A 17,597-nucleotide genomic window follows, 5' to 3' on the forward strand; every position below is an offset into this window, starting at 1 on the left:
CTGGGCAGATGAGGGTCCATGCGGGATTGTGGGCGTTGCAATGGGATGGAGCGCGGGCGGCACGCACAGCGGCCGCGCGGTGCCCGCGGGCAGCGGCCCCGCCTGAGCTGTCCAGGGCAGCGGTGCTGAACACGTTCCGCCCGCCCACGGACCCGCCCGGGGCGCCCGCTCCTCTCCCCGGCCTCCACAGAGCCACCCCAAACAACTTACCCTCGATTGCCTGTCGTTCGTTAATCCTGCTATTAAGCGCAGTTAGCCAAATGCCACAAGAATGACACGAACATATTGATACATGAGGTCTGTCTTCTGCAGCCAAGCCAGGATCAAGCCCTTTACGTTTTTACTCTCAACCTTAGGCTGAAATTCATGGCTTAAAGGCACAAAGATAAAAACTTCAGTTTGTGTACCAAGATGATAAGTTGCGTTCTTACAGATGCAACTGTAAGAAAAACCCTGAAATTCTCCTCTATTTATACAGCACGAGTGCCAATTTGTAGAAACAGTCACAATGGTACTTTCGTCTGTGTTATGGAAACAGGTTTTTACAGCCCAAACAGAGGCTTTTAGTTTTAAAGAATAATTGCTGCTGGCTGTCTTGTTTATACAAGAAACAGCAGTTTCAAGTTTACTAGCTAACACCAACAGTAACACCAGATAACTCCATACAAAAGCCTGATTTCAATGAATTCTCTTATCAGTCTATCCTCCTGAATCTCACTAGGCAGGCAGCCACTGACAGAAATAAACAACTTTGTTTTTAAAGACAGTTATTTTATTGTTAAACATTGTCTTTTTCATTACCACCCTGGTCCTTATGTGTCAGACACATGTAGCAAATTAGAGCTTTCTACAAGCCTAATTCAAAGTAAGAGGCTATAAAAATCAAGAGGCACTAAATGCAATAAATATCCTTTCAGTAGCATTTCAAGGCTATATGCATCATTGAAATTGTAGCTAATAGCTGGCAAGAGTCAAATACAATTAGAAAGGAAAAAAAGAACCCTTCATGATTGCATTGAGAAAAGAACTACCTGTTAAAAAAAATGCATCAATTGCAAATTTCTGCATTCAAAATGGGAAATCAGTTGCAAAACAGTATGAGTAATTTGCTTATTAGGAATTTTTCCAATGGTAAAATTAGTTGTCAAAATAAAATACCAGAGAAATTAGAGGGTTTTCCACTAAGAAATTAAGAAAGAATAAACATCACCTGCTTGGAACGGGCCAAACCCAGCTGATCCCATATTGCAGTGCTGGTAGGAACCCCAAGGTCTCTTCATGTACTATGAACATCAGAGAGATGTTTGCCCACACATCACTCATTAGAATTAAATCTGTCCTTACAAGCCCTTTTTCGTAAAGTTTTCAGAGAAGTCATTGTATGCATAACCTAAATATAATAATGACATTTTTTAAAATGATGAATTATTTTCCAAAACACTCTGTGAGAAAGGAAAAAGCAATGTTTAAGTATTGCTTGCAACAACAACTGACTGAAATAGTTGGCAAAGTATCTTTCCTCTATACTTCCCTCTCTGTGTACAAGTACTTGTGGTGATATTTGTAATCCTCAGTTAGAGGGTTCAATTGCCATAGTACTCACTGACTTCCAGGGTTAGGAAAGCATCATTAAAATTTACTTACAATTTACGAGTTTCTGCAGAGGCCTACAAATCTAACAATTTAAGAGCATGAATACTGAGACTGCAGAAAGAGCTCCTTCCCCTTCAGCAGAGGAAGAAATCCTTGACAGTCATAGATGACAATTCCTGACAAATGGGATTATGCCCTTCAAGGTAGATTTGTGAGCAAACAAGAAATCCTGCAGGAGCAAGGAGTAAAACTGTCCTCAAAGTGTTTTAGCTGCACCAATAGCTTAAACACATTGTACCTAGTACATTTACCATCATTGCCTGAAGGAGCATGAGGCTTAGTATGTCAGAGAGAAACTCCAGGAGGGAAAATAAAACAAAAATAAGGTCCTATCTTGAGGCTTTTCTTCCTTTCCTATTTCTATCTGAAATTTCACATGTCTGAAATCAAATTACAAGTGTGTAATTTCATAAATTTACAAATCCTCAAGGCATAAACAGAAAACCAATAGGATTAGAATTTAATATGTTGACATTTAAATTCCAGGCTAGAGTGCCTTGTGCTAGATGTACAGCCTATTTACATGGTTAGCTCTTTGAGGGAGCAAGTTTAATCAGTTTTAACTCATATGTGCTTCAAAACACTGCCAACAAAAAACAAAATTTACATCACAATTTTCAAGTTTCGGGAAATCTAAGTTAGAAAAATTTTAATTTTAGAAAATACATATGAATAGATATCCTAAAATAAATAATTTAATCAAAATGGCCTCTTCTTTTTGATACAGAACTAATTATCTATTTCAGTAGGTTGCTCTTAAGTGTTATTCCTCCATTAATAGTACTGACATACAATTGGTAAATAAAACTAGTATACTAGTTAAAATCCAAATTATATATAATACCTTAAATTATGCATGTTAAGAAAAACAAAGAAACAAGTCCTAAACTTAAACCCTGATCTTCTTTTTAAATGTGTTTTTACGATTCAGCTAAGTTGATATTTCTGCATATTTATTTTTGTTTTCAATAGCACTACAGTTACTAATAAAGGTGTTGCAAGTAAGATGACTCAAACAACACAGAAAACAGAAAAAGGGCAGGGAAAAGGAAGAAGAAAGGAGAGGCTCTCAATAAGTGACACAGAACTATAGTGTCACAGGACCATAGTCTAGGAGGTCAAAAAACAGTTGTATCAGTACTCATATCCCTGGATCCCAATTCCCTCTAAGTAAGAATGGAACAAACACCACTATTCCATACAGACCTTTCCTTCTCTCTTGCTTACAAGTCTGGCATCCTTGCCAGATGATTTCTTTTGAGGTTAGCATTTCCTGAGGTGCTTACATTTTCCACTCATTTTAATTCTGCATCTTTGTGCATGGTGCTGGGTCAGCAACATGTTGAATACAAACATTTATTTTAAAGCTAATTTCAAAGAATGCTTGCATGCTACAGCTAACAAGCTTTCAGGCTGCCATGGGACATAGCTATTTAACAGCCCAGAGACAGTGCAAATCCATGCTAGAACAATGATGAAAAACAGCAGTCCATAGAGGTGCATCTTATAAACAACAATTTAGAGCTTTTTTTGAAAATACAAGGGTATTGGCAAGCTGTAGTTTTGACCACCGCCTAAATAATTATTTTAAAAACTTGTTAAATATTTTCCTTTTTAACTTGTTTGTTTAAGCATCAGAGCAAAAGATTTCAAGGACTTTTGTTGTGGTCCTTGCTTTTAGAATAATAAACATTAATTTCTGCTATTGCTTACAATTCCTGGTAAAAATTATACTCTGAATGGTTTTATCAATGCTAAGTATGCCTTGCCTTTTATTTGTTGTAACATGGCAGTCTTTCTCTGCAACTTGCTTATTGGCTAGCCAATCCCTAAAAGAGAATCAACAATGGCCAGAATTTAAAAATTAGAATGCTTTTGACAACCACTCCATGACCTCACAAATCTGTGTGGGTAAGAACAATCTCAACACTGCTGTCAGTCCAAGCTCTCTTTGGGGAGCTTAATTCCAGCTCACTTTTCACAAATTAACAGATTCCCCCAACACATTAAACAGTTTAATGTCAAAAAATTACATCATCCAAGCTTACAATGCTTTTAAACATTTATTCTAAACAAAGGTTTAAAGCAAAATGTGCAATCATTAAATGTATGTAAGAGGTTGGTTGCCTGCACACCTCTAGAGAAGTCACATGTACCAGTCCACCCCACTAGGAGGAACTTCTGCCCTCCAGCTCCAAATGTGTTCATCATTTGAACTTCATCAAAAGAATTTCCTCTGACTTCATCAGCTGAACACAACAGTGTGCTTTATGACTGGAGAGGCACAAAGAGAGTAACCTGGGCTGAACATGTCATCCATTCCTGCCCTTGTAATATGCAAACACATTATTTGCATTAGCATTCTTATCCCTTTGTTTGCAGCAAAACTAGTCCCACATTTCCAAGGAACATTTCCTCCACTCCCTAGTTTTATGCTGTCACTGAATCTTGATCTTATCAAGTGCATGAAAACCAGTTTATTTTGGTACACAGTTTATTATTCTAGCAATGGCATCTGTATTTCCTCCAATCCAGAAGCTATTTCAGTACTGCATTTTATTACAATAATAGTTTCAACACTTCATTTTTTCATGTCCATGGTTATGAAGAAGCTTAGTATCATGTGTCTTTGAAAATGTTATCACTTACAAAACACACAAATTCATAGATATGGCACATTGGGATATAAACTAATCCAACAGCCAAGCTATAGCAAACATGCATTACTCTTGAATTAATTTTAACTCTATTTCAGTCTTTAAAAAGCAAGGCAATGTCTCTATGCTTGTCATCTAGTATCTTAATATTAGATATCTAGCATGCATATGTTAGGACAGATTAATTAAATATTCAAAGGGTGTTTCTTTGATAGCATGCAGCCCTTTTTCATATGTGAATTTCATGCTGGTTTCATTCATTAGCTGTTTTAGTATATCATTTCTCTTCAGCCAGCAACAGCTTTATGGCACTACTGCATGGGCAAACCAGGTATTTTATTTCTTTACACAGCACTTTAAAAATATATAAATAGTTTTACAATTATGTTTTATTATTTTGGAATTGTAATTTGTTAATAGATTGCTAGAGGTTTGATAAAAAACAGATCATCTTTGCTCTACTTTGTACTCAGGCAACCAATCTACTTGCCATTCATTGAGTAATACTTCCAATATAAAAATAAAACAAGTATCTATCAAAACTGATCTGACTGCCTCAACAACTATAAGAGAGTGAAAAAACCCCTAAATTCAAACACTTAAACCAGCTCTAATTTAAAATTGGGTTTGAAAAGATCACAGCTTGAAAAATCAGAAGGAAAGTTGCATAGCTAACCCTGTACTTGGGCAATGCACACCTGAACTCAGCTATATCACCTTTTAGAAAACTTAATCACAATCGGCTCTGAAGATGAATTATTATTACCCAGTGTAAGATATTATAGGAGCCCTGAGCCACTCATACACATGCAAAAGATGCCTTCCAATATTCAGAATGGGTGTGTGATTTTGAACTCATTCTTCCCAAAGGACAACAAGAAAATGGCAGCAAATTCTCAAGTCTAGCATCTTAGGCTATTTCAGTCATCCTTGCTGATGCAGCAAAGACACTGAGAAGAAATAGAACTGCCTCACAGTGAAAGCAAAGCAGTTAAATGACCACAGAGAACCACATTTTATTATTGTCGTTGTTCTTTATGATCTGGAGATTGTCCACCATTATCTCTCTGACATTTGCTTAATTGATGATGCTCTATTTGGTAAAAGCTGCAGCATTTTCTTAAGAGAAGCAAGATTCTGTTTCCCCAAACTGGAACTTTTATCCATATTCACACTGAAGAATAAAGAAGTGTTCTTCTTTGTCCTACAATAAGTAAAACTTCTGATAGCTGCAAGAAATCAGGATTCAAAGTAACATGATTTTCAGAGAACAACCTAAGATTCATGACAGGAAGACAATCTAGTTTGCAATTTTACTGAAAGACTATCACCAGATTTGCCCAGATTTCATTATAAAAATAATTAAGAGTCTCAAAATACTGCTTATGTATTCAGGCAATCTGCAGAAAGCACCTCTGAGCAGTTTTCTTTTGCTGCATATGGAAAACTTCACATCTGTTAATGTATGCTATGACAGTTATTTTAGCAGTACAGAACAACTGCATTTAGGTTATACTCAGTACAAGTCAAGAAGAACCCATCCTTCAATTTTGTGTCAAATTCAACACTCAAAGACAAATGCATCTGTATTTTAATAAGACATGGGATCCTCCCCTTTCCACATTGAGTCCTATAAGTGCCTTAACTATATTTCAACTCCAGAACTTGTATATATACCTCATATATATATATACTTCAGGGGAAAAAAATCCAGGAAAGTTGTAACTAAGCTTCAATTTTTTACCAGAGAATAACACTTAGGGACTATGCTAGCATTGGTATTAAAAAGACTGCAATTTACTAGTACTAACAATATTCCAGATGCTCAAGTAACCTCCCATCTCTAAAAACCCTACCTTCAACTTTTAAAATCATAATAAAAACACAGTATAAATCAATCTGACATAAGGACTAATTATGGAGCCCAACTAGGAAGTGTTTTGGAATACCACTAGTTTTAAAAACCATTTACAGTTAAAATGTTACTAAATAATTGCTTTATATAAATGATACTTTGTATGGAAAGCCAAACAAATTGTAACAGCTTGCTTCTCCTTGCCATTCTTCTTAGGTGAATTTATTATAAGTTACTAGAAGACAAGCAAAGTGCATGCCAGATGAGAACTCTGTATTTATAGCACACTAAGTCAGTCAGCAAACAGAATCTACTAAAAATATCCCTGATGGTATGCAGCACACCCACCCTTTGGGGACTGTGCACAGGCTGTGGTGGTCTGATTTTGAGACATGGCAGACTAGCAAGAAAACACCCAGCTAGGTCAACTCCTGAAGACAACAGTGATAACAGCCAAAGCCCACACAACTCTCTCATGTGTTCTGTTTGGCAGGCAGTCAGACACCTCGAGCCCTATGAGATTTTCCTTCCTGATCTCTCCAGGTCAATACTATTCAATTTCCATGCAGAAAATAGAAGCATGTCCTGACTGAAAGGGAGAACCAGCCTTGTTTGTTCTATGGCTTACCCTCCCATTTTTATAAGCACCAGGAATTTTTGTAGCCTACAAAACAACAGAGGTCATAAGCCTCTGGATGCACACTGAGATATCCTCATGAAAGTCGCCATGATCATTTACAAAGGAAAGGTGGTCTTGGGAACATAGGCACTTGTTTACGAAATATCTATCCAGATAATAGACAACAAAAACCACTCTCCTAGATGCTTAACATATGCATTTCTGGTTTTACCCAGGTAGTTGTGGTTTTATACAAATTGCTTTCTTTTGATTGGAAAGATGCATGTCTTTAAAGATGTTCCAAAATAGAAACTCAGAGCACTCAAGGATTTCTCACTTTCTTTTCACAGGTTAAACATCTGCAAGAACATGCTCCATTACCACAGTAAATGAACACAATCTGTCAGAATGACCATACACTTCTCCTGAAACTAATTAAGCCATTAATGGGCAGTAGACACACTGCAGAAAAATCTTGGAAGCAATATAAAATTGGTTGCACGTAAAAAGCAAGGAAAACCTACCCAAAAATTTTCACAACTTTATTCAAAATTTAAAAGTTTCCTGCAAGGCTGAAAGAGCAATTCAAGAACGTTTTAACAATGAAGTTTTCCATTAGCAGCTGGCAAGAACAGGGGAGCAGAACTTACCCAAACAGATGCACAGGCAATGTGTTTTAAAAACAGTTTTGAATTTCTAGCAGTGACAAAAGGCTTTCCTTATGAGACAAAGAAATTACTTGGGAGGTTGTTGGAGACTAGTCTGCAATTATATGACAGAACATGAGGAGAGACACTGCCAGAATATCAGGGTTGCATAGGTATTCAGAAGACATTAAATAAGAGGAAAGCCTTTGTTTGAACTGGCACTGCAAAGGTTCAATCAGGTATTATCACCACCTTGATAGCCAAAAGAAATATTTATATATGCCATTACAATTAGGCTGTTTCCTTTCCTTCACATGGTTAACTATTTACATTTCTCCCACAAATGCAGTGCTGCCATTTTTTATCCTTTAGCTTCTCCTAAACCCTTTTGTTGACCAAGCAGGAAGAGGGGAACAAAGGGAAAAAGAAAAAAAAAAAAGCACTTCAAAAAAAAAAAAGGCAAAAAAGAAAAGAGCCTTTCAAAGAGCCCCTGTCACTCACCTCAGCCTTTACTTCACTGCCCCAAGCTACTCATCATCACAGAGACCAGTCTCCAACTGAAGGAAATGAAAGATTACTCCCAGGGACTTCATGAGTGCCATCAGAAGACTCAAACACTTCTTCTTTTAGCTCACTTGTCCAAACACTTAACATTTGAGACTATGAGCACTCTCTTGACTGAGCTGGAGCAGGTGGCTGGTGGTGTTAGACTTTTTGCTACTTTTTCTTGTCCCTCACTCAGGAGGGTTTACACCTTTGCCACCAAACCAGGAACTGTATATTGCCTGCTGAATGTACACAGGAACAGAGCAGCCCAACTAAACACTGGAACAGTGAGGGACTGCAAAGGGACTGGGTTCCTCAAACTCACCAGTCAGAACAGACCTGCTAAAGCCCATTATCAATAGACTTATCCTTGGACTGCCCTCCTAGCACAATGGATTTTTCAATCTGTGTTTTGGTAAAGGGGATGCTAATGTATTTACAAAATCCCCCATATCTTCAGAGACTGCAAAAGTGATTCTTCTCTCTCACTTTGGAGTCAACTCAATATATCTATTCCTTGCCCCCACCAGGCCAACAGTCCCATTACAAGGCACACTTCCCAACCTTTCTCCCACTTCAGGGGGTGAAGACCTCAGAGTGCCCCTTTGGCTGGCAAAATGGGAGCAGCATTAAGTGTTTTAGAGTTTCAGAATTTCTCAAAGCAATAGTACTTGTGTCATACTGGAACAGAAGGGCAAGGAAGTGACCAAAAGACAGTTGAACCTCAAAAATACATCCAAATGTATCATACAACTAAACAGATCTGATGGGAAACAAAACAAGATGTGGCCTTCTAGGCAGTTTGAGAGACATCTAAAAAGCTCTTCTGAGAATTCACATAATTCTTTTACTGTTCTCATCTTCCCACAATCCGTCTAGCCTCTATAACCTGAGGCTTTCATAAACCTTCATTTATCAAATGAAGAATTCATTCATTACTTGTACTAATTGTTATCACAAACAGATGCTACTATAATATACCTACAAGGTTCTACCCATACCGTATTATGAACATTCAGTAGCTGGTGACAAATCCTGCACTGTAAAGCACTTAATAAAAGAAGTCTGATCATTATTTGGCTTAAGAAAAACATAACAAACTTCCTTCTCCTAATAAAGTTGAACAGATGCAACCTTATCTCCAAATAATTACTCCTAATCTTTACATAGGCATGAAGGCTGTTAACAGCTGTATCTGACGACACTATATATTTAAAAAAATCTATCTGTAAAAAATCATATAAAATTGTATATTGACATATGCAACACAAACTGAGATTCTATATTATACCTGTACAGTCTCTGCTCAGTCATCTTTAAAGAAGAACTGATGTGAAAATTTTAAAGACTCAGTATGTTTGAGTTTCTGCTGTCTTCAGCTGAATTTTTATATATGACTCCCCAAGAGAGTCTAAATGACAAAACAAAACAAAAAAGAACAAAATAAAAAAGAGTTTAAAGGCATTGTTGTCTTACAACAACATTCCCAAATTTGAATACCAGAAAGACACTTAGACTAGGTATTTTTGCCAAGAATTCTCCCAGTCATGACCACCCAGAAACAGAGGGTTCTAAGGAGCTGTCAACACTCTAAGTGGTGGAAGTAACACATCAGCAGTTACCCAAAGTAAAGGCCACCCCAAAAATCCATTTTTAGCTGAACCAGTTGCATCACTGACAAAAACAAGCTACATTGTAACTACAGTGGTAGCTTTGTTGCAGCACTGATGAGTATGTAATCTCTAAAAACACAGTGGAAAAACTAATGTGAATCTGGTCCCATGGTCCTCAGGGCCAACTCTTCTACACAGAATGTAAGAATATTTACCTTGGGGCTGGAGGAGAGGGGAAGTCCCATTCACTGAGGAACAGAGCAGGGAAACTACTGGTCAAAATTCCTGATAAGTGTTATCACCTTAAAGGAAGCTGGAACTTGGCACTGTGTTGCAAGAAAGCTCTTGAATGTCAGGCACAGGTTTGGCCTCTGGGAGTGCCCTGAGATCTTACGGAATTTGGGTCTCGCTCTACTTAAGGCCCTAAGCCTACTTCAGGCACGCTCACAGCACAAAGTTAAACACACACATATATTTTTTTGTGATTATTGAGTGAACTGAACTCCCCCTGAGATGACACAAAGCTACACAGCAGTATTTACTCCACTGTATGTTGTTCATAAAAGTGCCCTAGCCTGAGGTCAGATGGGAACACGAGACCTTCACAGTCAGGAAAGGCTGTTAGTACTACAGTTCCTACTAAAGGAACATAGACAATAACTGAACGTACTTGCCAATACATTAACGTAAGTTTTATATTCTCATTCAAATGGTGTATTAACAAGCTTAGAATAGACTTAAGCAAGTTACATGAGAGGGTCAATATTTAGACATTATTTTAGCATGCAAAACAGCTCAGTAAAAGTGACACTAGAGTGTAATTCACTAATGGCAAATTAATGACAGTAATTTAACAAATGCAACACCCACATGACACTGACTGATGAAGCCAAGCAGTATACCTAAAAACATAAATAGCTGGAGATTTGGTTCAACTTACAGAAGGTATTCTTGTTCTTTTTTATTTTTTCATTTTCACAGAATTACTATGCTAATCTTCACAATTAATTTGGGCAGTTTTCAGGATAAAAAGAAATAACTCATCTAACTTGTAAGTTACAAAACAAGGGAGGGGACTTCAAGCATGCTCAAGATACACAACGTAAATGCCAGATACCACACCTAGACAAGCTTGAGCTAGTTACTATCAGGACAAAAACAATGCTTCAAGTTGTTTTTCAGAATGCTGATATTACTAATATATGATCTCCAGTTGGGCTACTTTTTCCAAGCATGTAGTTATTACAAGGAATCAAGAAAACACAAAGCATACAACTAGAAAATGATGGCAACACTGAGTGGGATGTGGAGTAACATATCATCAACATCACAAAATATTTAAATTGAAAGAAAGAATAATGCTTCAAGTGAGGCCTTCTTCACAGGTGTTGTAGTATTATGATTAAGTGGTTATTCATCCCTATGATGAAGACCACACTGTCTTTATGTGGTCACAAGATAGCCATGAATCTGTTTGCTTCTTCACTAAAAATCTTACTGTATCTTGAAATTTTCCAGTTATACTCCTAACATATGGCAGTCCTTATTTATTAGTGAGAAGACAAAGACAGTGTACCCCTCCTGGCACTTCTCCTGCACCAGTAAAAACAACAAGCTTTGCATCACTCCAAGGACAAAATACAATGCAGTACAGCAATCAAAAAATGATTACATGCCATAGAAAATATCAAATTCAGAGTTATTCTGAAGAGACCTTCCTGCATCTGAATACAGCTTCCTAGGTTATTAATCCTCATCACTTCGTTTACCTTCAATCCACTCCCTCCTGGCACCAAGGCAAGTACAGTGTTTAAGCACAGATGGGGAAAAAGACGTTTCACCTTTGAGAAACAATTGGCTACACATTCTAATGACTCCCTAATGTTTAGCACGAGCTTTACAACTCCATGTGATAGCGCATCCTTTCATCACTAGAAGAAACACATGCACCTTTTTCCCCCCTCAAGGTACTTTGATGGTGTAATGAGCATCCTTGCAACAAAGCACTCCTGTCAACCAGCTTGGTACTATGAAAATAGTTATGTTTCCTTTCTTAGAGTTAAATATTATTTTATTATAAAAGAGTTTGACAGCTTTCTGTTAATGTTGAACCGCTGGGAAGAAGCAGTTTTAGATATAGGAAGTAACAGCTATGCCTGTCTTGAGGTCACCACGCCAGAGGCAGCAGGCCATGTGACAGAAACCTCATGTACCTGCGAGGGTCAGGCTGCAGACAGCTCTGCTTTGGCTAAAAAACTGGGTGAATTACAGAAAACGAGAAAGCCAACCTACTACAAAATAGTATTCACAAATGGATTAATAAGAATAAAGAGACATAGAAATTTTACATTAGCCTCTTGTTTCCCCCCCTAAAAAAAAAGCTTTGGGGTATTAAGTTTATACAGTTATATATACTTATATATATAAATATATGTGTGTGTATTAAAAATGTCAGTTGAAGAATACATACATTAAAAAATAAAACTTGCAGATTGTTTGACCTATCCGAACAGCCTAAGCTGCAGTTCTTAAAGGAGCCAGCAACTTTGAACGCAGCTGACAAATAACAAGATGATTTCCAACTTCAAGGTAAAAAATACAGGCAGCAGAACACTCGTCCTATACAGCCCAATTAATCTCGGCAGCTCCAGACCAAAAAACTACAACGTGCTCCACGTTTAAAGTGCTTCTCAAAGGGCCTCAGCTTCCTGGTTATTTCAGAGTCTAGCCGAGTGTTCCTCCTGCCTCAAGAGCACATGTGCCCGTCCTCAGGGCTGCAGGGTGCTGCAAGCCTGTACTCCAGCGGCACGGACAGCGATCCGGCTCTGCTCACCTCTCATTAACAAAGAAACTTACTTTAACTTCTGCTTTTCTGTATCGACTTTCTGAACAGACGACCCGAGAACTTAGAAAGTGGAACAAACATCAGCCACATATTAATCAGTGCCTAAAGAGGGGTTTGGTCCGATTTTAGAATGAACGGCGGAGACACATGATCCAATTAAATTCTAATTATGTAAGTAGTAGGCAAGAGTATTTACACAGGCACTGATTACAGCTATTAGAGTCTAAAGTCGCCGGCCGGAGAGGCTCCGCTTCCTCTCTGCCGCTGGGCTCGTTTCATTTTTAACCTCCCCTTTCACAGCTCTCCTGACAGACAATGGGAGACTCAGCACCGTCTCCAAACCCGGACGCCAGGCTGGAGGAGCCGCGGCTCTCCTCGGAGTGATGATTCCTTACCCGTCCCACCTCGGAGCCGGGGAAAGACCCTCCACACCCCATCCCACCGCCCGCAACCCCGGCCAGGCAGCGAAACCCTCTCGCCCCGCCAGTGTCCCTTACCTCCGAACAGGTGCGGCGAGAGGTGTGCGGGCAGCGAGCCGATCACTAGCCGGGGCCCGCCGGAGGAGCCGCCGCCGCCGCCCCCGGCGAGCCGCTCCCGGCCGCCCTCCTCCGGGGTGCTGCTGACCGAGTCCTGCGAGCCGTAGGGGCCGCTGCTGTGGGGGATGTTGAAGGCGGACTGCGCCGCCCGGGCTCCGGAGGCCGTGGCCCCCCCTAAGGACCTGCTCCGGGGCGCCGACCCCGCGGCACTCCCCGCCGCCGCCGCTCCTCCGGCCGCCGCGGCCGCCGCGCCGCTCGGAGCGGCGTGAGGCGCCGCCGCCAGGTGCGCGTAGCGCCCGCCGCCGCCTGCCGAGCGCCCGCCGGTCCCGTTAGCGCCGCCGCTACTGCTGCTGCTCGAGGAAGGCAGATCCCCGCCCGAGTACGCCCGGGTGCGGCCATTGGCGGCGGTGGGGCTGCTCTGCTTCGCGCCCATGGTCCCGCCGCCGCCGGGCGCTGCCCGGTGCCCTTCGCCGCCGCCGCCGCCTTCCCCGCGGCGCCCGAGGGTGCTGGCAGTCCGGTCCCGGCGGGTGCGATCCGAGGCGCGGGTCGCGCCGGGGACGGGGGAGAGGGAGAGTCGGGGGAGGGGGACGGGTCGCTCGGTGGGTCGGTGTGGAGAGGGGAGAGCCGCCCGCCGGGATCCGGCTCAGCTGGCGGCCCCGGCGCGGCCGCTGCTGGCGGGTCTGGGGCGCCACCATGAGCTGCTCGGGACGGTGCTGGCTCCCGCCGCGCGGCCGCTCGGCCCCGCCGCCGCTGCTGCTGTGCCCGCCGCCGCCGCGACCGTCACCGCCATCCTCCTCCTCGCCCGCCGCCGCTGAGCCCTGTGCGGGGCACCGGCGGCAGCAGCGCCGCCGAGGCCGCTCGCTCACCCGCGGCGCGCCGTGCCCGTGCCGAGGAGGCGGGAGGGGGCGGTCGCCCCGGCGCAGCCGCTCCTCTACCGTGTCGCCATGCTGGGGGCGGCACCAGCGGGCGGGAGGGGCAGCGGTTACGGCGGGCGGGGGCCGCCGCCTCGGCTCCCCCGCGCCCGGCGGGAGACCGGCCCCCGGCGGCGGCGGCGGCGCAACGGGCCGGGGCCCGGCTCGCCCCGCCTCCCGCTCCTCCCGCAAGGTGCGGGACGGCGCCAGGTGAGGCCCGCGTGCCTCCGGCCGCCTCGCCCCGGCGGGAGGGACGGTCCCCGCGGCGGGACACACGCACGCACACCAGCGGAGCTCGCTGGCCCCTCGCCCGCCGGCGTGCCGCGGCTGCCCGCCCCCGGGCAGCGGAGAAGAGCCAGACCGCCGCCGGCAGGACGCGAGCGGCCGTGCTTGGGGACGGCCGGCGGCGGCCCCGTGTCCGGGCTCCGTTCGAGCCCCGGCAGGTGAAGGAGAGGAGCCGGGGTGGCGGAGCGGCGGTGCCCTCCTGTGCTCCCCTGCCGCGCCGCCGCTCGCTTCTCCGCCCCTGCGGCTCCAGCAAACGCCCGGATGCCCGAGCCCGGCGCTTGGGGCGGCTCCCGGCCGCCCGCCTGGGCCGCGGCTCGGCGGGGCAGTGGGGGAAAGGGCCGCTTGCCCCCCTTGGGAGCTCTCCCGTACTTCCAACCCTGACGGTTTGCTGTGAGTCTGTTCTCCGAGAACCTGGATGTACCAGGAGACATACGGACATACCGGGAAGCAGGACTAGAAGGATGGAAATCTCTGACATCTTTGGTTCACAGGTGATACAGGAAAATCCTGTATACCTCAGTCTCTCACTCAAAGTCACTTTTTTTTACACGAGGATTAACTAAGCCGTAAATTTTATCCCAGTGTATAATACCCATGTGGATAGCAGGCTCAGTTTGATCATGACAAAACATTCAGAGACCAGAAACTGTTTTGTGTCTTGTTTGATACTGAGTGTCACATACATTGAATTTATATTATGATTCCTACAGTCGGTCATCTGAGGTAAACTGCTTGTTTTATGGATTTTTGTCTGCTCTAAAATAGACTATGTCACCATGAAGCGGTGCATCAGGACTCTCCATCATCCTGTCTCGGTAGGGATTCCAGCTACATTCCTTCCTATGTCACAGTGGCACAGTATGTTATAATTAATACCATGAAACTGATCCAAACCTTAATTAAAATAAAAAGCATTACGGAGCACTACATTTACACTTTGCTGTTTCCACTGTGCCATCTTTGATGCTCCTTCTCAGATGTGAAAGGCCTTCTGTTCCACCTCCTTTTGCCGTGTCTCTTACAACTGCATGTGGCATCGCATTCTGGCATCACTGCAGCTCACAGCTGGGTCTGCAAGAAGAGGTACCATCGTTGGGGGTAGCACTAGCCCCGCTCTTCATTCCAACACCACTTTTCTGGATAGCTGAGACACTCTGTGAATACTGTAAACCCCATTTAGAGAATGCTGGTGTAAACTGTTTGCCCGTTTCAGCAAGAGGCAGTGATTCCACAGCTGTCTCATGAAGAGTCTTTTGTGTGCTGGGTGTTGGGCAGACAGCTGGGGTCGATAATCTGCCGTCCCAAGCTATGTCATCCCCACTTGTGAATTATAAGCTGCAGTCTCTGCCGGCAGTGGTAGATACTCCAAAGTAGATCAATCATGAGCACTTTCTAGTTCAATTCCCTGCAGAAAGAAAGTCAGTGTGGATATGCTGTCTGCGCTGCCACCACCGGTTACTTTTTAAATGATTCTCCAGCTTCAGCCAAATCTCTCAGAGACATTAACAGTATAGAAAATAAGTGGTTATGTAGAAGACAGAGATTCTAATGTTCCTACAGAAAGGAAAGCTACCATAGGAATTCCTATCCTGCTAAATTCCAGGAATCTGGTTGGGCAAAGGATGTTGCAAACATGACTCATAATTTCTGCTGCTCACAGAATGCCTGTGGCATGTTGAGCCCTATTGGAGCAGGGTTAAAGGGAGCATGCTCAGAGTTTTATGGAGTTTTTAAAATTTCCACTACTGAGTGTTAGTAGAGCTGTTCAGCTGCTAGAATAAACAGCCTTTTGAAAATAGTACATTGCTACACAGTATCACAGCACTTTCTGTATTTTTTTTACAGTGGATTTAAGAATTGAGCAGGTATTAAATACAGATCATATGTGACTGTGAATAATATTTTATTCAATTTAGGACTAAATTATGATGCCTGTGGTGGAAAAAAAAAGCCCTACAAAAAAGACATCCAGTTACTCAGTCTTACAGTCATAAAGTTATATTTAACAGCATAGGATATTTCACAGAAAAGAAATCACAACAGGACAGCCTGTGTTCCCTTCTCAGAGAGGATGACTGCTCCTAGTGCAATGTGATTTTCTGTTTTTGGTTTTGGTTTTGGTTTTTTGTGGTTTTTTTTGTAGGCTTCAGTTTTTGTTTGGCATCTAGGACATATTTGCAGCTCTCTCACTACCAAGTGTGAGTCTAAACAAGACACACCTCTCAAATAACACATCTTCAGGAAAAAAAAAAAGCATGCCACATCTCTGAGCCAGCTTTCTCCCCTCAATTCTTCCTGATCTCTCTGCAAAATGAATAGAAATTTTTCTAGATTTGAAAATTTGCTTTATATAAGCAACAGTATAGTTAGGGTTTTAAGATAACATTTCTTCTAACAAATGTTTTTTAGCTGTCTATTATTGTAGAGGCAGTATCTGGCACTGTAACCTCCACCCATTTGTTCATTACTACACTCCAGAAGTAGTTTGCATAAAAACTTCGTAAGTTACAAAAGAAAGTCACTAGTGATGAGAGGAAGCACTGCAGAGAGAAAGTAGAATATCTTGCTGCTACAGATTTCAAGAATTCAGTGGAAAAGCAGATAGTTATATAAAAATTAACTTCTATAGGTCTATATGGGTGAATGCTGCTTTTGTTCCCGTAGAAACATATCTAGGGAATCATAGTCATACTTAAATAAGCACTACTTGTTCCTTGTCCAGAATAGTGGGAAAAAACTGGTTTAGACAGGCAAATATACTCACTGTTCTTTGTTACAATCTGCATACCTCCTGTTCAGTTCTGGTTGCACCACCTTGTCTATCAGCACATGAAAATAATGAACTTGGTTCTTGACTGGTTTCCTTGAACATACCAGGTGACAGGTGTGCCCTGAGCATACAAAATTCATAATATTGCACATTTTGGAAAATGTGTACTGATAAATGGAACAGGGGCCTGCATTTTGCTTGACAGAGAGCTATGCAGACAGATAATTTCCCCTCTCCCCTGCTGCCCCCTTCTTCTATGGCTTTTAAAGGGACACTGAAACAAGGATTTAAGCAAGGTTTCATTATTTACAGAAGCATCTGACCCTGAATTAATAAAGCCAGCCAGAGTTTCATTCTGTTCAGAACCAATCTCCTTTTTTCTAAAGGAGAAGTATTCGCAAAGTAATGGGATACCCTTATAACATACAGCTTAATTTTATAATAAGAAGTATGGGCTTCTAAAACCTTCTAAAAAGGTTTAGCCAGCTAGATTTTCTGAGCAGGTACCAGGCTAGAACTGCACATTGTGATTAGAAGAGGTCAGTGCCATTTTTACATTACTGTGTATTTCATCTGTTTCAAAGAAATAGCTCTGCACACCACTTCTGCACAGATAACTGAAAATAGAGACTTCTGATGTGTTTAGTTGCTCATAGGGAA

The 17,597-nt window shown here is 42.5% G+C and overlaps 1 protein-coding gene across 1 annotated transcript in view; it reads right to left on the reverse strand.

Annotated features, from left to right (window-relative positions):
- The window catches only part of ZNRF2 (zinc and ring finger 2), a 58,366-nt gene extending 44,588 nt beyond the window's left edge, over positions 1–13,778 (reverse strand). The window contains exon 1 of the mRNA XM_021548797.3: positions 12,933–13,778. Within this exon, the coding sequence (XP_021404472.1) occupies positions 12,933–13,404 (472 nt within the window). The 5' untranslated portion in view covers positions 13,405–13,778. The remainder of the gene's footprint in view (positions 1–12,932) is intronic.
- Positions 13,779–17,597: the final 3,819 nt, after the last annotated feature.

This window comes from Lonchura striata, chromosome 2 (assembly GCF_050655825.1).
Source record: "Lonchura striata isolate lonStrDom1 chromosome 2, ASM5065582v1, whole genome shotgun sequence".
NCBI classification, from domain to species: Eukaryota; Metazoa; Chordata; class Aves; order Passeriformes; family Estrildidae; genus Lonchura; species Lonchura striata.